Raw genomic sequence first — 21,819 nt, forward strand, 5'->3', positions numbered from 1 at the left:
TTATGATATCAAGGGTTGACAATTTGGCTCAAAGGGTTGAATTGTTGACTTCCACCACGCGAATATATTTTTTAAGTTGGTTTTAAACTTATAGTTCATTCCAAAATTAATAAGAATAATTATTATTTATCACTCTTATTTTCCTTTTATATGATTAATATAAAACATAAGAGATATGCAAATATTTCTATATTTTTATTTATTTCCATTTTAAAAGTTTTTTATTTAATTATTACATCATGGATTGACCCATTTGACCCAAATGGTTGAATTGCATACTTGCCACTAAGATGGAAGAATAATTTCATTTTTGGGGTCAATTTTAAAAAGCGTGTATTTTAAATCTACAAAATCATTGGATATAAATCTAATTGATATAATTTATTTTTTAAAAGAATAACTTAGATATAGAATTCAATGAGAGAATGTGAGTTAATACACTAAATATAATATTTAATGATAGAAAATTGAACAAGAATAAATGTACTAGTTCAAATTACATTTTGTGCCCTCACAATTAGAAATGGGACAAATTCAAAAAGGGGGTATTCTAATCAAAAACAAGATTCAATAAATGTTAATTAGAGTTAACACTTTAAATATAAGATTTAATGAGAGAGATATAAATGAGGAGGAAAGTGGTCATTCAAATTATGAACAAATTCAAAATGGGGGTATTTTAGTCAAACAAAAGTTTCACACTCTCATTCACACTTTTAATAATAGTATAGATTTAATGGCAATTAGGTCACTCAAAGGGGTGTTCTTTTCTCGGATTTTGAGAGGGGAGCAAGTTGGTCAATGGGATTTTGGTTCCCATTGACCAAAAATCCCATGTTCTTTTTTTAGATTTATGTGGAGACCGGGGAAGTTTATTTTTCCTGGGTATCACTTACCCCCATCATCTAAGTGGGTAAATAACTTTTTCACCTGGGGGGAAAGTTGCCAACACTTGAATGGGACAAAAATGCCCCTTTTAATAATGAATTTTTATGGCTAAAATGGCCATTGCCTTATTTACATGACATAAAAAAACATGGGTAAATGCAATTACCCAGGTAAGTATTTCCCAAGAAAAACTTACCCAGGTAACTACATTTACCTAGGTAAGTAACTTACCGAAAAGCAAACAAGGCCAAAATGGTTGACTATCTTCAACATCCTGCCCGAAACAAGGTAACACTACAACTCCCCTTTCTTCCACCTCTCGCTTGTGCGGGCTGGGCCGAGTCAGTCTAAAATGATCACCCATATAGCATCAACACCAACAATCACAGTTACTATAGTGTGCCTATTGCAAGGGTATCCACACGGGCTTTGACTCTGTAACGTGGATCTCCTATGGAAATCATAAATGTTGTGTTTGGTGAAAATTGAAAAGTTAGAAACCTGCATATATATTTTACAGTTTTAGTATATGTTTGGCATCGATGCTACAGATGAGAAAACAGTGTTGCTGATGTGTGGGTTTGAAGCACCGTTTTCTGAGAAAATGACGTCTTTTTTTGTTTAGAATCGTTGCTGCCAGGTAGGACGTTTCCCAGAGCAACAACAAAGTTTTCTATTTGGTACCAATGCTCCAAGAAACGTTTTCAGCACCGGTACCCATTATCCAATGCCACATCACTGCCACCATACACCCCTGTTGGCAGCAACGAGCTGCAGCTCCAGGAAATGCCAAATTTGGCATTGCTCCAAGCCATGCCTTTTCGATTTTCAAGGCATGGCTTGGAGAGCCATTTTTTATGGAAAAACGGTTCCAAACAAATGCCTATTTCCTGGAGCACCATTTTTTTTTGACGTGGCGCCGATGTGGTGCTGTTTTCTGGAGCAACGGAAATGATGCCATACAAACACTTAATTAGTGTCCATGTCAGAACGCAGTGACTTCCGGCTTTGCAAGATGGCCCACATGATGGGCCTCGAAGTCATCCTAGTTTGGAGCATATGGGGGACGAGTATTGGGGTCGGAAAATTATGTCGCGCCCAATCCTATTCAAACATGTCACCTTCTCCAAATTAATTTAAAACTAATGGACTTTTAATTTTAACGACAGATGGATGCCAAAATTTTATAAAAACAATGGAGAATGAGGGTTTAGCTCAGGGTCAGAACTTTTAGGCTCAAAGTACAGTTGGGGTGGGTGTCAACTCTGAATTGATGTGAATTCAAAGGCGGGCATTGATGTATAGAATGAGGGTTTTTGACATTTTAAATGTTTATACCTCTGCAGTGGAAATCAGAACCATTCCGTACTTTTCCAACCTGACCTACCTGTCCATTCTGCTGCTCTCTTCCCCTCCCTCTCCACCGCCCCTTCACCCTCACCGACTTCATAGCATGGAATCCATTCACTGTCATCTCTGACGACACTGCAACTGAGCCACTCCCTGCAGTGAAAGATATCGCCGCTGCCATCCTTGCCGTTGATACCCTCAGCTGAGGTATATTTCACATAATCAGATATGACCCAGGTCACCCTATTCTTCAGAACAAGCTCAGTTGATTTGATCAAATTCATCCCAACTCTGATACACATTGAGATCATCTTCATTGTTGGAATACTCCCTTACTACTCCCCAATAAATTAAATACAGGCAAGTTAGTGATAGAAAATAACAAGAAACTTGGGTAATTATAGATGCTTTTTTGGTAAACACCATAGAAGTTGCCTAAGTTACAGGCTCTAAATGATAATTGATAACGATGTCCACAATTGGCATGGTGAAGTTTTTGAGACTTGAATTATGCATCTAATTTACCATTTGTTTATTGAAAGAAATGGTAAATTATTAACTACACCGCATTAACAAGCCTACAGTCACCAAAGAAATGTAGTAGAATGTTTGTTGTTATTGTTGTTATTTGGTCAATGATATAATCCTTCCCACTCTTCAGTTTTGTATTTCCTTGATAAGGATTATTACCCAGAATCAATAACAATATAATTCAGCCTGGTTAATCCATTAAATGGATCTCATCCATGGCATGTTTAATCATCCAAAAGTCACAGAAATGCAAAATCATAATTATATTTAAATAGAATCGGGTATTGCAATCTAGAGCTAGTTTATGTTTGCTATTGCTGGCCTATATTTATAGTGGAAGACAGTTCCGGATTAGGACTTATTCTGAATATCTCGGCGGACAATTTCATCTCGACAATCCTAGAAGTTTCATCCAAATAGGACACAGACTTTTGAGTATAAATAAGTAACCCCTGCTCAAGGTAACAGATTTTTTACTCTTCAGCCCTCATACTGCTATTCTGCCTTTGCTTGGACCAATACATTTCTCTCAATTGCTCGGCCCAACCACCCATCTTCCATTATTGATTTGAGCATCAGAATGTCTACCCAGAATTGTTTTCGACTGTAAGAAGCTGCTCAGTTGCAGTGTTGAGGCTATCAATGGCAAGGATGGCAGCAATAACATCTTTTACTACGGGAAGCAGCTCAGTTGCAGTGTCACCTTCGATGACGATGGATGGGTTTCACGCTATGAATCAGCAACGGTGAAGGGGTGGTGGGAAGAGAGGGGAAGAAACTATGAGGGAGGGGAATAGAGCAACGGAAAAGAGAGATTTGATAAAATTTTGGCGTCCTTCTGCCATTAGAACAAAAAGTCCATCAATTTCAAATTAATTTGCAGAATGTGACATATACGAATAGGATTGGATGGGTCTAGGGGACTCTGGATCCTATGCGTTTGGACTCGGAGAGACTTTTTTTTTTAGTCCACTAAAATTTTGACACGTCAATCGATGTTCAACTGGCCATCACCTGCAACCAGTTGAAGTTTTACTACTGATAAAATATTTTTAAATATAAAAATTGAGTGAGAGTGCTTGTGGTCTAGTATGAGCTCTACTCCAATGTGTAACACCATGGCAACCACTGTACCAATCGATGAACCAACTCCAATATGTGCTCGTTGAACAGTGTACCTGAAACCTTTGGCACCAAGTCATGAACATTCATCCCCAACCTCTCCACATGGACCTTGAAGCTCACAATCCCAACTCTTGGTTCCGATAATGAGAAAGCCGTCACTGAAACCGCTTGGCCATACTCTTTCACATTCACGCCCGTCTCTACTATCTCATAAGCACTTAGCATCGCTAGCGCACTACCCAGGCTGTGACTGGTCATGTTTATGCTCAATTCCTCATCTAGGTACTGATGCATCAACAGCTTGACTTCGCTCAAGATCTGCTCCCAAGCCGAGTACTTGCAGAACTGACACGAAAATGTTATTGTACCATATACCAAGATACCGCTTGGTAGAATTGCTTGGACTAAAGAAGCCTAAGGCCAAGGCACCTCCTGTGGATGCTAAAATATGGTTTTCGCTTATCATTTCTCCTAATTTAATCCTATCGTTACCAGTGATTTAAGTTAGCAAAATCGATGAGGAAAATGAAACAGAACAGAGCACCCCATGAACGGTTCTTTTGATATTGAGATCTTATCTGTTTTTTAGTTCTCTTTATTTCACTTTTCCAATTGGCTTGCCAAAACAGGGGTAAACTACAGTTGTTATTGATTGAGTGAGCAAGGTCTGAGTCTGAGAACAGAGAAGAGAACGTGAGGGCTTTAGATTTTTTGTTCGTATGAAGTAGAAGATTCGCATGAAAGAAGAAGAAGACAACCTTGTGTCTTGGGTTTGTCTTGCAGGTCTTAAGCCACAACCGCAAGAAGACTTTATCTTCCCATTAATGGTAGAAGTTTTCTGAACAATGAATACAGGCTAACTCAAACAACAAATGTAAAATAGCACAAAAAACCAAAAAAGAAATCTATTTATATCTATATAAATATATTAAGGTGAAATGTGTACTTAAGAAGGACCAACTAAGGATGAGGGAAATGGAATCTAATAGTATTTTTTGCTTTTTTCTTAGAAATTACAAGAATGCCACTCTCTACCAACTCTCTTTTGCTTTTTTTTCTTTCAAATTATAAGAATAACACTCTCCTACCAACTCTCTCTCTCTCTCTCTCTCTTTTCTTACAAATTACAAGAATGCCATCTCTCTCTCCTTTTAAATTACAAGAAAGTCATCTCTCTCTCCTTTTAAATTACAAGAATGCCACTCTCTCTCTCCAACTAAGGGAAACCTCAGCTCGGCATCTCGGTTGCTAGGGGACCTACAACCAAAGGTAGTCAAGTTCGAGTTGAGCCGAGCTTAAACTTCAAGCTAGACAACACCTTGACCACTAAGGGAGATCTTGGCTCAGCACCTCAATCACTAAGGGAGACCTCAACAACACCTTATTAACTAAGGTAGACCTTAGCTCAACACCTCGCCTACTAGGGAAACATCAGCTCGACACTTCAGCAGCTGAGGGAGACCTCGGTTTAGCACCTCGGCAATTGAGGGAGACCTTGGCTCGAAACCTCGACTGCTTGAGAGACCTACAATCAAATGTAGTCGAGCTCGAAATTATGAACTTTTGACTCGAGCCAAGCTCGAGCTTGAGCTCAAGTCTCCAATTCAAATCAAGCTCAAGCCTAATAGTTTATGAGCGAGTCTGTTATGGGCCCGAGTGTAGGATCCCGTCACGGGTCGGTCCACGGTGCAAAAGCCCTGCTTTCCCTTGCGTGCAGATCCTATTGCGGAAACTAAATGGGTGATTTGTCCAAGAGACCACCCGAACTCTCCTCACTCTTTTCTTGGTTGGAAAACTGAATGTTTTATTTCAATTCATAACTCCTTAAATAGGAGATTACAGAAGGAAATTCCTAATTAAACTCAAACTCCAACTTGAACTCTAACTCCTAATTACCTACTCCTAATGGTAACTCACTCTTACTTAAGATAAGATAAAGATAAGATTAGATAAAGATAAGGGATAAGGGATAAGATAAGGATAAGGTAAGCTGGCGGCAAGTTGGCTTGATGTGTCCAGATAAGGGTGGGCCCACCCCTATGAGCTATCGTGTGGGCCCCACTCTGCTCCTACTGCCAGGTACGTCCGCACAGATCATGGTGCCGCTACCGCACGGTGCGTGCGTGCGCCTCATGGTGTCGGGCATGTGCACGGTGCGTGCTGCCGTGCAGTGCGTGCTGTGCACGCTGCTACCTAGCGATGTGTGCTGCGCGCCATGGTGCCGCTGTCGTGCGGTGCGTGCTGCTGCCTGGCAGTGCGTGTTGCGTGCTATTAGCGATGCGTGTTGTTGTGCAGTGTTGCCAAGCGGTGCCTGCTGCTGTGCGTGCTGCTACCTATGACTGCATCGCAGTGCGCTGCTGGATGGTGTGACCATAATATTACACCCCTCCCGGACTATGAGCTTGCCCTCAAGCTCACATTCCGAATACATGGCTTGGGACTCTGCGAATGGATCAAACGACTGCACACTATTTCTCAGTCCACCAACAGTATGAACAACAGGGACTGCGCCGTCTCTCAGTGCATAATGTTGGACTATTTGATGCAGACCCCTGCCACCTTCTTTAGTTTCCAGCTCCCAAGTGTAACCATGGCTTACAGTGACTGCACGCTCTGCTGCACTCAGGCCAGCAGCAAGGACATGGAAGTGTTCCTTACCTCCTGGGTCATATAGTTTGAAGTAGTTTTGTGGAAGATCCACATAACAAAAATCGCATACTGGACCACGACCCCGGTGTGTGATGTTGTGGGTCATAAGAATGCACCGGGTATACTTACAATAGAGGACCTCAAGAGCGGCCTTACTGAAGAGAACCATGCGTTTTAAAATATCATCTCGGCCTTCCCCATATATATTTTCCTCAATATTACGAAACATAAGGTTGTCCATGAACACAAAATCTATGCCATCAATATAAGCTTGGAAGAAAACTACCTCTATATCCTGCCCCTCCTTACATCTCTTGCGCACTCCTATTTCTTGGATTTCTGTATAGTTACCATACGGTGGTGCCGCAACCATAACTTTATGTCCACGCCAAGCCAAGGCCTTCGGTAAAGCCCCAGCAACATCGCCAAGCCCACTTGTCTTCGTCAAAGGAGCGCATTCTGCAGGTTCTACTAATGTTTGTGACATCATCCCCGGCCAAAGGAGGAGACTTTACAGTTCCATCCTTCATGTGCTGATCCTTGGAAATAACTGCGGCTGTAGGGGCAGCGATTTGTTGTTCGCTGCATGCCTCTACCCAATCTGAATGGCGTCTGTTCGTGTTGGCGATTCCCTCCGAACTCATTTCTTTGTTGGAGAGGAATGCTTCCAACAGGCGTCGCATCTCCCGAACGTCTTCCTTGACTTCACGAACCTCCCTACTGGTTTCTGTAAGTTGGTGTTCCAATTCGTGGACCTTGGAAGACAGCTGCTCCATATCGCCCATGACGTTTGGCTCTGATACCAATTTGTTATGGGCCTGAGCATAGGATCCCATCACGAGTCGGTCCACAGTCCGAAAGCCCTGCTTTCCCTTGCGTGCAGACCCTATTGCGGAAACTAAATGGGTGATTTGTCCAAGAGACCACCCGAACTCTCCCTTGGGGTGATTTGTCCAAGAGAGCACCCGAACTCTCCTCACTTTTCTCTTGGCTGAAAAACTGAATGTTTTATTTCAATTTGTAGCTCCTTAAATAGGAGATTACAGAAGGAAATTCCTAATTAAACTCAAACTCCAACTTGAACTCTAACTCCTAATTACCTACTCCTAATGGTAACTCACTCTTACTTAAGATAAGATAAAGATAAGGGATAAGGGATAAGATAAGGATAAGGTAAGCTGGTGGCGAGTTGGCTCGATGTATCCAAATAAGGGTGGGCCCACCCCTATGAGCTATCGTGTGGGCCCCGCTCTGCTGCTGCTGTCGGGTGCGTGCGCGCTCCTCATGGTGCCGCTGCCGGGCGGTGCCGGGCGTGTGTGCGATGCGTGCAACCGTGCAATGCGTGCGGTGCGCGCTGCTGCCTGGCAGTGCGTGCTGCGCGCCATGGTGCCGCTGTCGTGCAGTGCGCGCTACTGCCTGGTGGTGCGTGTTGCGCGCTATCGGCGGTGCGTGCTGTTGTGCAATGCTGCCAGGCGGTGCCTGCTGCTGTGCGGCCTGCTGTGCGTGCTGCTGTCTATGACTGCACCACAGTGCGCTGCCGAATGGTGTGACCATAACAGAGCCCCTGCAATGTAATGCCGCCTCCGCTAGTATTCCATAGATACAAAGGAAAAGACTTCCAAACATTCATACAACCTGTCGCACGGTGCGTGCGCGCAGTGCTGCTGTCGCGCAGTGCGTGCACGCGCCTCATGGTGCCGCTGCCGTGCGGTGTCGGGCGTGTGCGCGTTGCTACCTAGCGATGCGTGCTGCGCGCCATAGTGCCGCTGTCGTGCGATGCCCACTGCTGCCTGGCAGTGCGTGCTGCGCACTATCAATGGTGCATGCTGCTATGCAGCGCTGCCAAGCGGTGCCTGCTGCTGTACGACCTGCTGTGCGTGCTGCTGTCTATGACTACACCGCAATGCGCTGCCGAATGGTGTAACCATAACAAAGCCCCTGCAATGGAATGCCTAGATACAAAAGAAAAGACTTCCGAACATTCATACAACATTACTATTTGTTGGAATTAAAAAGAAAATAAAGAACGATTCTGTCATCGGCATTCAAGAAGGAAGGATGAAAAACCCTAGACATAGATATCAGCTTTCCTTTGAATACCCTTGGTGTTTGAAATTTTTGTTGATACCGTTGTCGTTGCCGCTAAAATCACAGTCACCGTTCTATTGTGGTTTGAACACTATTGACGAAGGCTTGTTGTTGTTAATGGTGCGGTTGGGGGAGAAAGGTTAAAGTCTAAGAACGTGAGGGCTTCGGAAATTTCTGTCAATATTAGCTTCAAAAAGTTATCAATTTTTTTATTTAAAATTATTTTTTTCACTCATAAAGTTTCAGCCCGTATGGTTAGTGGAGGACTGAATGACAGGTCAAAACTTTAATGGACTCGAAGAGAAAATCCCTTCAACTCCAAACGCACTGTGCGTGTTTGTAAAACATTATAAATGAAATAAATTTTAAAAATTAAGAAGAATATAAATTTATTAAGAAGTAAATATGTAAGTTGACAAAGAAATAAATAAATATTGAAAATGTATAAAAATTAGGAAAATTACAAACACCTACGATTTACTTAAGGGGTTGTATCACTTAGACCTCCTGAACAAAACATGGCCATGCACTTCTTTGACCCTAGGGGTGGTTTCAAGCCGAGCCAAATATACTATTATTCAAGCTTGTCTCACTAATAAATTATCAAGCTCAAACTCAATCTTAATTCGAACTAGAGACTTCAGCTCAAATTCGACTCAAGTCAAAAGCTCAAAAGTTTGAACTCAATTGTGAATTAAATGTCTTATAAAATTAAAAAAATATATATATACATATAAAAAAATTAGGATTACAAAAAATTAATTATTATTATTATTATTATAATATATATATATATATATATATATATATATATGCATGTTAGGCTCGTGAACCTCAAGAGCCAAGCTTTATTATACTCAAGCTTGGCTCGATTAATAAACAAACCTATATACTAGGCTTGAATTCAATTTGAAGATTGGTTTAAACTAAGCTGAGCCGAGCTCGAACAATTCATGAAAAGCTCGACTTGTGGCCACCCCTATTTGACCCCAATTAGGGCTAGTTTGGGAGGACTGGGTTGAACATTCAACTAAGCTTATTCAACTGTTTTTAATTGCTCTAGCTCAAGTTAAACTATGCAAAAAGGCTCAAGTAGACAACCCTTCAAATGATTGATAGATAGCTGATTTTGGCTCTCTGAATATTTTGCAAAAAACATAGCTTATAAGCTGTCTAAGGCCACCTTGGAAAATTAGAAGCCGCTACACTTCAGCCCTCCCAAACAGACACTCAGGCCCCGTTCTCTTTTTGGTAAGTTATTTTCCCAGGTAAATGCACATATCCAGGTAAGTGTTTCTTGGAAAGCACTTATTTGGGTAAGTGCATTTGCCCATATTCTTTTATTTACCAAAGTAAATAAAATAATCACCATTTTAGCCAATTTATCATCAAAATGGGCACTTTTATTCGCATTCAAGTGTTGGAAACCTTCCCCCATATGGGAAAATTAATTCACCCACCTAAGAGATGGGTTTCTTGATCCTATCCAAGTAATACCCAAGAAAATAAACTTTTCCCATGATACCCACATAAATCTGAAAAAAATAAAAAAACATAAGTTTCTTGGTCAATGGGATTCACAATCCCAACTTACCCCACTCTCAAAATCCCAAAAACGAAACCCCCTCAGTTAAAGGCATTAATGACAAAAGTAAACTTACCAAATTGCCCATTCAAGAGTCTTGGGCTGACGCTTGACAATAACAATAAGCAAACTTTTAAATTCGCCATTATCATCTACAACTTGTACAAGAAAAATTATAAAAAATTGTAATCATTGTAAAAAATAGCAAAACAAGAAATTGATTAAAAACCACACATCAGGTTAGTTTAGGGTTTTAAATATGTACAACTTTACACATGACTGACACATGGAAACTTCCATATATTCAATTGATGGGATGGTAACAGCAGGGGCAAATTGCTGCAATCTAGAAGTACAATGAGTTTTGTCGCAAAACAGAGTTTGGAGAGGCTGAAGTGTCACAACCCCCTAATTTACCGGAAAAAATTATAAACAAATTCAGGTTGTTGTAATTTACATCCCTAAATGCATACAAATTACAAATAAAATTAACTATATATTTATATAGATAGATTATTTAATTTAGATAGAAAAGATTATAAATATATTACCGAAATAAAAATTCAGATATATATAATTCACATAAAAAAATAATATATATTTTGAGGCTTACACCTTGCGCCTCACCTCGGCCTTCAGCCTTGTCAAAACCTTGCTTGAATCAGATGATTTAGAGATATCTAATCATACCTGATTTTTTATGCATTACCCCACTTATTTGATGGATCTTGACAAGCAGAAAATCTAGCATTCTTGGTGGATTTCAACACCATGGACCCCATAATTGATTAGCACAACTGTAGAAATGTAGAATGCAAGGACTATACTACCGTAAGACAACCAAATTCTATAGTCCATAAGCTGTCAATGTACGTATCATCAACTGGCTATCTATAGGAATGTAACATAGTTTCAAGAAATTAAATTTTCTAATTGGAAATAATGAGAAATTTCTGCCAGTTTGGATACAATTTCAAGACCACAAACGTCATATATATACCAACCTTTCGAACAGCTTTCTGCCTGGTTTTCTATGATCTATCTGACTATACCTTTTTTCTGTTTCATAAATGGACTCGTCCATGTTAGGTGGCTCTAATTTATGAACTCGTCCATGTTAGGAATCACATCAAGTGCATGCTATGACCACTAAGCCTAGGAAGGTTAATACAGAGGAAGAAATTGAAAGAATTCATCCTTGGGAAACAGAGCCATATCTACTATTATAATGGATTTTCAACAAGAAGACCATCAAGAAGTGGGTGCTCTGCTTCTGTACTTCTTCCAACTGCTCTTTTATCATGCCTACGAGAACTGCCCAGAAAAATAGAGAGAATCAGAAATCATGTTAGCTGACTGGTTCAGTTATGTTCTTTTTTCTATTCATGAACCAGAATTTACAAGGTTTTAAACAAAGAAAATGATTGTGTGAGAAAAATATCAAAAGATTAAAAAAAAAAAGCTGCATATGAGAGTTTACAGTCCTAGGTGGCAAGGGCTGTGTACGAGGGCAACAAACAAGAAAAATAGCAGAGTTAAATTAAACACCTAGCATATGTAACTAAAAGGGCAGGCCCAGTGCACGAGACTCCTGCCAATGCGGGGTCTGGGGAGGGACAGATGTACGCAGCCTTACCCCTGCACGTAACAAAGAGGCCGTTTCCATGATTTGTGAACCCTGGTCAAATTATATAACTAGTTTACATAATTTTATAGTTAATATTTTACCAAACAAAGAAAAAACTATTTATACTGGATAAAATACTAAGAGATAGGGGTGAGCATTATCCGGTTAAAACCGAAAAAATGAACCAAAAATTTCGGTTTCGGTTATTTCAGTTTTTGGTTAATTCAGTTCGGTTTTTTAGTTTTTAAATATTTCGGTTTCGGTTTGGGTTTTTAGAATTAGAAATTCGGTTAACCAAAAAGTCCGAATTAACAAAACTTTGCTATATAGCATGCAATATATAATACATAACATATTATATTTAATATGTAATATATTTATATATTATGTTATGATATATATAATTATATATAATATATAATAATAGTATATATATTTTTTAAATTCAGTTTTAACCGAAAACCGAACCAAAAATTTTGGTTTCATTTATTTCGGTTTTCCTCTAATTTGGTTTCGGTTCAGTTTTCATTTTTCTAATTTGGTTTTTAAAATTTTGGTTTATTCAGTTCGGTTTTTAACCAAATAAACCAAATGCAAATAAGGGTATCAATGGACCGGATTTGGGTTGGACCCCATCCAAATCAAAAATCAATCTGAGCAGGTTGGATGGTCCAATAAGACATATTGAATTGGACCAATCCAGACTTAATGGTCCTAAGTATTTATTAGATTGGATTGGACCTGGACCATCTCTAATGGATTTATGTTGGACTAGGTTGGGTTGAACCAGTATCTAGTCCACTGATAGAAGAAAAGAGGAGTGTCAAAGAACTGGGTTTGGATTGGACCCAATCTGAATTAAAACTTGGTCCATCAGTAATGGACTCCTATTGGATCAAATCAGGCTGGACCAATATCCAGTCCATTAACAGCCCTAAATGCAAGGCTTTTTTCTTGCTGAAAACTGATCAGTGACCATGCAGCCCATATGATTGTGCAACAAAATACATGCAAACAGGATATTCCCCATATTTTATTTAGACAATGTCTCAAGATAACCATATTATTTACCCGCAGACAAACCCTATTTCAGAACTATGGGATCCATGCTAATACTGGTTTGGCTGAAGCCCAGCCCAAAAATCCCTCTTTTATCCAGGTCTTGGACAAGCAATATGACCATCTACTATCTTCATCCTAGCTTACTGTCATAACCCAACTGCTCCCGTTGGCTAAGTTGTGTGGCACTCACTTGGCCCACCAAGTAAGTCGGCCAAACTGTATGCCCAAGACCATTCTTGCTAGGTTGCTTAAGTGCTAAGGACACGCACCAAATATTGTAAGAGGAAGATATTGTATTGCACTAGAAAAAAGCTTATAACTCAAAGAATGCTCTTACAACTTGGATGCTTATTGCAAATGGAGGGGACCCCTATTTATACACTAACCCCCGCCAGGAATCCTCTAGAACTATGTACACTTGGCATCATCTAAAAGCACTTCTAGAACATTCTACCTTCTACACTCTTCTAGGGGATGCCTTCTCCATAAGATACAAGAATACTCTAGAGGAAGTCTAGATTGCTCCCAACCCCTCTAGGTTGTTCTACACAAACCCAGATTGTTCCACAAGATTCTAGAGAGTTCCACCAACATCTAGACCCTTCTAGACACATGCAGAACACTCCATAACACCCCAGAACACTCTAGAACACCCCAGAAACATGCAGAATTGGCTAAAAGCCTCAAGAAACATCTAGAAAACCTCTAGCCCAGCACCCCATTGTGTCACCCCGTGACATTATGCTCACTTTCTACCTGTCAAAAAAAAATTAGCTATGCTCACTTTGTATCAGATTCAAGTTCTGAATTAATGAAAATTTTAATTATCAAAAAAACAAAAAAAAAATAGCCATACTCATTTTCTGGAAATGTAAGAACAAATCCAAAAAATGAATGCACCTGAAAGACATAAAAGATTAAGGGTTAGAAATGAATGCTCCTGAAAGACTTAAGAGAAGCCCCAATTGGTCAAGAGAAAAGAGAGATGAATTCAATCAAGAATGTTTGACCAGGTGCAAAGATGACTGATAAGTGCACCAATGATAAGTGATTTGGTACAAATAGAAGACTCCAGAAGAGCAACAGGAAGGCCAAAGTGGACATGTGTTGAGGTGGTGAGCAATTAACTTAAGACTTGAAATTTTGCCAGGAGGCATGCCTCTTGATGGGATTTACTCATTTACATAATACATCCTAAATAGGTTTTGTATAGCCAGCCTCAAATAATTGGAATAGCGCTTTTTTGGGTTTGAGTTGAGATGCATGTTAAACTAGCTCGACTATCATCCCTTCTACATTATCCTTTCCAGTACTTTAGCATTATTTACAGTTTCTAAAACCATCTATGATGAAAAGAACTTGATGTAGCTATGCTCAACAAACTTCAACAATGGAAAAGCAAGTAACGTTTTTCTTCTAAAGGGCATTTATACTCATTTTCTTCTTGATAAAGAAAAATTATAAATCTTCCTTCACTAGGTGAAAAAACCTAGCCACACAAGGTACTCATATTTCAAGAGTAGATAATGGTGAGCAGTCATCCTGGTACTGCAAATAACAGATCAGACAAATTTTCCTTCAATACCATTTCTAAATGAGGAGAACACAAAACAAACTTGAGCAGTTCTATTGCTACTGCCCCATAGAGAGGTAAAGTGTTCAGTGCCCCTAATCGTAGAAAGACAAAATAGAACAGCCATAAACCACATGTATCTGCACAAAATCCCAGGTTTAGCAATCATTTTTTTCTTTAATCCATCATTTTTTTCTTGCTCAACAAAACTTGTAACTTGAAATCTCAACAATTTCGTATAGGGAATTGATGATTGTATTGCTCTAAGGATCTGTCAAATATTAGTTTTCATGGCACCTAGAATACAAATGAATTGAAACATATGTGAATACCTACTCAATTAATGCTTGAGTTGAATCATGGCTCCATGTCTAGGTTATCATTGTTTCTTTTGCAACTCATTTTTCTTAATGCATTATGGAACCTACTGAGATTGAACGGATTGCTAAAATGGGTTCATCCACAGTAAGGCACAGTTGCCACCACTCATGTTTCAGCAGTGTTTCACTGGGTTCATTGTTTCTTCTTTCTAGATGCATCTTCAGCCTCCACCTTATCAATCATAAATCCACCTATCTCCCCATCCCACCCCCACGCCCACCCCCCAAATTACACTTGATAGTCTGACGATGTGACCAAAATGGACCCTTCCTTTCTACTGTCACTCATGTTTCAGTGTTTCATTGGGGCCCAACTGAAATGCTTTTTCTTCTATAATCCATACTCACACCCCACCCCTATCTATGAACCACGAGCTCAGGGATGTATATACTGTCCGAATATAGAAATTTACACCACAAATTCAAATTTTTAAAATACCATGGTATAACTATAAGAATACGGTGAAGATATAATATGGGTATAGCTGCATCAAGACCTTACACTAGTTGATTGAAGCTCCACTGTAGCAGGATCCTCATTTTCCTGCATTCCAAGCAGCAATTGTCAATAACTATGTATATAAATCAAGAGGAAAGACATTTAAGGAATCCAGCTAGGTACCTCCACCAACAAATCTTTCCTAGTAATCAAACCAATAACACGAGAAGCACGAGGGACAACAAATATGTGCCTTAATCCTAATTGACGAAAAAGATTATACACCTGCAATACCAGTATGATACACACTGTTATAAACAATGTTTCATTGATGTATAGCAGTGCATGCAACAATATGCAAATAAAGAGCAAACCTCTGAATACAAAATGATGCTTACCTTTGCCAGAGACATATCCTCAGGGACAACATATGGAGAGGGATTTAGAAAAGGGGCAAGGTCTATGTACATCTCCAGATCATCTTGACTTAGATGAATCTTATCTAAGGATATCCCTTTACTGGAGACAGGCTTTGCGAAGTCACTGAAATTGTGTCTGGAGCATTTAGCCACTTCTGTTCATTTTGGAAAATGAGTATGAAGGGAAGATCTAAGATTAATATTAAGCATCCACCTACATGATTGGTACGGATCCACCTCTTGGATCATGGGGCAAAGGGCTATGCTGGAAATCAACTTTAGACTGCAGAAGCACCAACAAGTGGCTGCAGCAAGAACCAGTCACAGTACATTTAATTCCCAACTAAAATTCCCGAACACCAGAAGATAGTTGAAGCAGATTACTGTTTTTAACAAAAACAAAATCATAAAAAGCATGCAAACAAGGTTAAGCAAGTTATACCTACGAAGTATGAGTCCAATGACAAGTGCCTCTCCATTCTTTGTGTGATCCACTACCTACACGCCAAGGAGACATTAAAATAATTATAAAGGATCCAAAGAATATTAAATGAGAAGACAAAGAAAAAGCAGAATCACCCACAGGGAACCCATTGTGCTTGCTGCTCTGCAAAATCGAAACTATATCTGCAACTTTAACAACACGTGGGAAGCTGACAACCTTCCATGGACACAAGTCAAGCCTTTAACCTTTAAGTTGAAATCTTGATGCAGGGATATTAGCACAAAGAAGAAATTGAAAAGCACTCTAAGTAGCTGACCTTTTGATTCCTGCAGGCTTCCTTTGCTGTCAATTTTCGCATATAATATTTAGGTTTTGACTCAAGTAATGGAACTCCCCTTAACCGAGCTTGCACTTCATACAAACCTTCATTGAAAGCATCGCCAACAGCCTGCAAAAGAAAGGCTTAGCAAGGTTGGTTCGTTGTCTAGATGTTAATAATAGAATTAAAAGAGTTAACACATACCTTTGATACAAGAAGAACAAGCATTATGAGAGGTAGGAGTTTCAAATTATTGGTAATTTCAACCATAATCACACAAAGGGATACTGTCATCCGCATTGAACCTCCAAGGAAAGAAGCAGCACCAAGTAGAGCATACCTGCAATTTCCATCATGGGTTCAGGAAAAACCAATTTGAAGCAAGATGGTGTGCAATGCAAATCTTATTTATTAGAACCAACAACACCAAAAATCATGACAGATTTCCACCATGGGTTGAGGAAAAAAACACTTTGAAGCAAGATGGTGTACAATGCAAATATTATTTATTACATCAACGCCACCAAAAATCATGTCTAGTTCCACATTGATGCAGGTACAAACATATGGGTAAAATGAAAGTAGACATAATTCAAGCATCAAAGACCCAAAGAATATAGTGGGTTCTTGTAAGATATCCTGAAACTTGGAGACTGTTTAGAATTCGGTCTGCCCTTGAATTCTGTTAGAGTGATAACAACAGAAAAAAAAAAAGAAAGAGGAAAAGAGAGAGAAGAAGAAGAAGAAGAAGAAGAAGAGAATAGGAGAGAAAGTTCTGGTTCGAACAAGAGAGAAAAATCAGTCTCTCCCATTCGGCCAGATTTGTTTTTATATTTCTATTAATCTGGAAATGACACCTTTGCCCCTACTTAAGTGAGGGACATAAGATCTAACATAACTTTGCACATCAGCAACTTAAACATAAGCATAAAGACAAAAATACCCCTACATAGTCAACATGAACAACTGTAAACCACAAAGAGAAGCAGAATTGGCAAAAGCGTCTAAACAAGCTAAACAGGAAGATAAATAATCAGAGGTTAGACTGAGAACATTCTCTACCTCCATTAGATGACTCATAAATTTAGATGGACAATTACTGTCATATTTTTACAAAAGTAAATGACCAAAGCAAATGAAAATTCATCAAGGAAAAGAATAGACTTGACTGTTTAACCACCACGAATGGTGAACAGTGCCTCCCATAGCATGCTGCAGCAGTAGTTTTTTTTTTTTTTGGTGGGGGTGGGGGGTAATGCTATAACATTGCATTTTGTCTTCTGCGCGTTTACTTTCTTGTCTTTAATCAAGCCACTATTCAGAAGTGGTCATAAACACACTACTAAGAAGTTAGAACTGAGTTTTTTTCTAAATATTCTTATGTAAGCTCTAGTGTGAGGACGAGATTAGATTTCTTAATGGATGACATTGCTAGCAGGTTAAGTCTTCAGTATGAATAGTCTTCTTGGTCCTGTAATCATTATTGTCAATAACTTTCTTAGTATAAAAGATTTTACCCCAGGCCCTAGTTTATAGTCCAAAAGAGCCTCTTTAGACTAAAATTAACTTATCACTGCTTTGTATTTATTCTACTTAAATATCAAATAACTAGATAGGTTTCAAAATCTGTTTTTGCATTTCTGCATCAAGTAGAGGAAGCTATGTTGTCTTTGATGCAGTAAATAGAACTATACTCAAAGTTCTAGACTCAAAATTAAGGTCAGAAAAAATGCAAATCATGTTTGTATCTTTAAAGGCCAGTACCAATGTTTGTCCTAGCTATCTGGGGTCTTGGAAGGGGTGGAGTGGATACAAACCTAACCCTTGGCTTTTTTGACACAGTGGATGCTCTCAAACTCGAAACTGTGCTCTCGCACTTGTCAACTAGAAATTTTACCACTATACCAAGCAATGGTTTTGCTTACATGACTAAAATATTAAAATATCAACACAGTTGAAACTGGGTACACAAAAAAAAAAAAAAAAAAATGGTAAAACACAATAGACATTTTTCTTCCCAGATATCAAATTTGACAGATCTTAGAAATTAGAATACCATAAGTGGTGGTAGCCTTTGAAGATTACCATAGGAAACTTATAATCCATCAATATGTGATTCATAACAATATTCCATGACAAATCAGTTCCAAGAAGTTAGGGTACCTAAATCTCCATTTTGCAATCCAGCTTTGTGCATAAGCACATTTTGTGTGTGTGGAGAGAGAGAGAGAGAGAGACTTACGTTCCTTCTTCAATGTTGAGTTTCTTGTAGAAGTTGACCACGAACATGCCAACAAGTCGTCCATATGTTGATCCTATCATTATTCCTGGAATAAATTGACCAGCTGGAACAGCAGTACCAAATGTCACCACTGCTAATGTGTAAAACATAACCTAGATACATGCACCAAAAGAGAAGTTAGTTTGTGCACGAAAGGAGTAGTAACTATCCAAACTCATTCAGAGGAAGGGGGTAGTTGGTTACTGTTAGTGGAAATTTTTTTTAGTATAATTTCTCACATAACATAATTCACCCAACTAGACTAATAACTGGGTTTTTTTGTTATTTGGGTAAGCCCCATTCAGAAAATCACGTAGATATTCCCTTAATTACATCTCTACTAGGGGCAGAAAAAACCATTCGATTCTGATTCAGAAGTTCAAATGAATAGACTAAACTAAGTATCATTTTTCTACAGAATTCTCTAGTATATATTCCCTCTTTGTTTGAGAGAAAACCAGCAAACAAATAAACAAACTTTTTATACATAACAAGTAAATAGGTATCATAAATAGCCATATTTCATCAATAAGGCTAAAAATGGCCTTTAAATTGTGGTTATGTGCATTATCATGGTGTGAGGAACCATAATCAACCAAGTTTCATGAACAAGGTTGTAGACGGTTTTCCCCCTCACACATAGGTTAACAGGTTGCGAGGAACCATAATCAGCCAAGTTTCATGAACAAGGTTGTAGATGGCTATCTCCCTCAGATATGATTAAAATGAGACAAGGAGAAGAAAAAGTAATAATAATAATAACAACAAACAAAGAAATGTGAAATGAGTAAGGAAAGACATAAGTCCAATAGAGAAAATTGTAGGAGAATCATAATGAAGAGGTGGAGGAGGAATACTACAACCCCTACCTTCTTCTTTCTCTTCTTCTCCCTTTTCTTCCACACCACAACCTTCTCTTCTTTCTCCTTTGGTTTGTCTCTTGTTGATGTAAATTCTATCAACTAAATAGAATTAGCCAGCAAAATGGCATTAGACCCTTTTCCTTGTAGGAGAGGGGTTTTTATAGAGGGGGGAGGTGGTTAAATAACTCCCCACTCCTCTCTTCTTAAAGTGCCAAGTGTCACTCCACTTAAAATGGGTTAAAGAGGGAAAAGAAAATTCTTCCTTCCTAAGGTGACAAGTGTCCCCTCACTTAAAGTGGGTTAAGGAGGGAGAAGAAAACTCTCCCCCCTAGGAAGACATGTGTCCCCCCACTTAAAGTGGTTAGAGGAGGGAAAATAATTCTCTCCCCTAAGGTGACATATGCCCCCTCCCCCTCACTTAAAGTGGTTAGAGGAGGGAAAGTAACTCTCTCCCCTAGGGTGTGACATGTGTCCCCCCACTTCAAGTGGTTAAAGGAAGAAAAATAGCCTTCTTGTTAAAATAGGACAAGTGGCATCCCCCTATAAATAAGTGGGACACCTCACAAGAAATTAATTAATTTAGATTCATTCCTTTAGGGCCTGCTGTTCTATTAAACGGGCTCTATGCAGGCCCATTAAATGCTTATTGCATTACAAACAAGCCCAATTAACTTGGGGCCCGTTGCTCACTAAACTAGACTACAGGCCCCTTTCTTTAATAAAATGTTTCATCCCACCAATAGGACTGACTGGACTAATAAGAAACTAGAAACCCCTTTTTCTTCTTCATTATTATTTTTTTAAGCTGTCTGGGAGTATCTTAATAACCTGCTCTCAATCCAGCAAACTTAAGGACTTAACAGTTACTAACCCTTAAGAACTAAACAGTTGGCTACATAAAAATCAAGTTCCTGGAATGACGGTATTTCTGTCATACACTAGTCTTAACAAAACTTGCTTTTACAATAGAGATTTTTCATATAAAAAATAGAAACTGTTTTATTTCTTCCTATGAACATTTGCCTGGCTGGAAGATCAAAGGCCTAAGCTAGAGCCTAAAGGGCTACCATCCCATAAGCAAATCGAAGGACTATTTAAGATAAAAGGGAATCAACACAAAAAACCTTCCAAAGAATGGTTACCTCCACTCGTTCCTGGCTAGCTGCCTGCAACCTCTTCAAACAGATATCCCACCATGTCTATTTTGATTCCGATATTTTGCTTAAGTAGGAGGCTCATAAAGTCTGTTTTGATTCCGATACACACACACAGGGAGAAAAGTCATTAAAAATAAGCTACATACAAAACTGCAGCCAAAGAAGCGTACAAAGCTGGGCATCCCAAGAGGCCATCCACAACAGAGAAAAAGAAATACAACAAAGAAGAAACAGCACAGATTACAAATTACACATTAGTAGCCGGTCCTAGGCATCCCCAATCCAAGCTAAACTTCTCAACTCCAGCCTTAGCCAGAGAATCAGCCAAAAAATTGGCATTCCTAGGCATCCACTTGAATGGGGCATTCAAGTCCACACCTAGAGCTTGAGCCGTTCTGACTAAAGATCTGAACTTCCAAGGAGTTTGGTTTTGCTTTTTCATCCAACCTATAACCATTTGACAGTCACCTTCAACTTCCACATTCCTCAGATCCTGCCTAAACAATGGCTTTAATCCCTGGACCAAGGCCAAAAGTTCAGCTCTAGAGGAATTTTCTTGTCCCACTGGGCCTGATAAACTTAAAATCATACTGCCCTCATGATTTCTAACAACCCCTCCCACCCCCGAGGGCCCTGGGTTTCCAAGGCTACAACCCTCAAAATTGAGTTTGAGCACCTCTAGAGTAGGAGGGGACCAAACTACCAACCTTTGTTGCCAAGTAATCTGAAACTCTGTCACCACCTGCCATTCCTGAAGCAGACCATTAATAAAGCCCCTTGAAACGTCCCACACATCACAGCCCAATGTGCTACCCTTATTTTGGTAAGTTCAAACACCTCCTCTTCGGTTTTGCACTTTTCTTCAAAAATCCTCATATTTCTTTCACCCCATAGCACCGCCCCGTGAATGCACTACCAAACAACCTATTGTCTTTGAGTGGAGCCATCAAAAACACTTGACTTCGAAAGGTCTATTACTGCATCTAGTGCCACCCTGGTTTTCCCAAATACTGAAAAGAAAAGCTGGCATAGTCTAGA

At 39.3% G+C, this 21,819-nt stretch overlaps 1 protein-coding gene and 1 pseudogene across 4 annotated transcripts in view; both read right to left on the reverse strand.

The window, feature by feature from the left end:
• Nucleotides 1–6,223: 6,223 nt before the first annotated feature.
• On the reverse strand, nt 6,224–6,916 carry LOC148879274 (granule-bound starch synthase 2, chloroplastic/amyloplastic pseudogene; annotated as a pseudogene).
• A 4,210-nt stretch (nt 6,917–11,126) lies between these two features.
• CLC-D (chloride channel D) overlaps nt 11,127–21,819 on the reverse strand; it is a 43,697-nt gene continuing 33,004 nt past the window's right edge. The window contains exons 14-23 of one of the 4 annotated variants that reach the window (XM_088960768.1): nt 18,723–18,874; nt 16,685–16,820; nt 16,478–16,609; nt 16,300–16,377; nt 16,159–16,214; nt 15,935–16,021; nt 15,696–15,840; nt 15,481–15,582; nt 15,361–15,402; nt 11,127–11,530 (exon numbers count right to left, since the gene is read on the reverse strand). In XM_088960768.1, coding sequence (XP_088816894.1) covers nt 11,522–11,530; nt 15,361–15,402; nt 15,481–15,582; nt 15,696–15,840; nt 15,935–16,021; nt 16,159–16,214; nt 16,300–16,377; nt 16,478–16,609; nt 16,685–16,820; nt 18,723–18,874 — 939 coding nt within the window. In that variant the 3' untranslated portion in view covers nt 11,127–11,521. Of the gene's footprint in view, nt 11,531–15,355; nt 15,403–15,480; nt 15,583–15,695; nt 15,853–15,934; nt 16,022–16,158; nt 16,215–16,299; nt 16,378–16,477; nt 16,610–16,684; nt 16,821–18,722; nt 18,875–21,819 lie in introns of all 4 variants that reach the window. The other 3 variants (XM_088960766.1, XM_088960767.1, XM_088960765.1) reach the window with 3 other exon arrangements.

Source organism: Nelumbo lutea, chromosome 1, assembly GCF_056320005.1.
Source record: "Nelumbo lutea isolate HS-2025 chromosome 1, American lotus-T2T, whole genome shotgun sequence".
NCBI classification, from domain to species: domain Eukaryota; kingdom Viridiplantae; phylum Streptophyta; class Magnoliopsida; order Proteales; family Nelumbonaceae; genus Nelumbo; species Nelumbo lutea.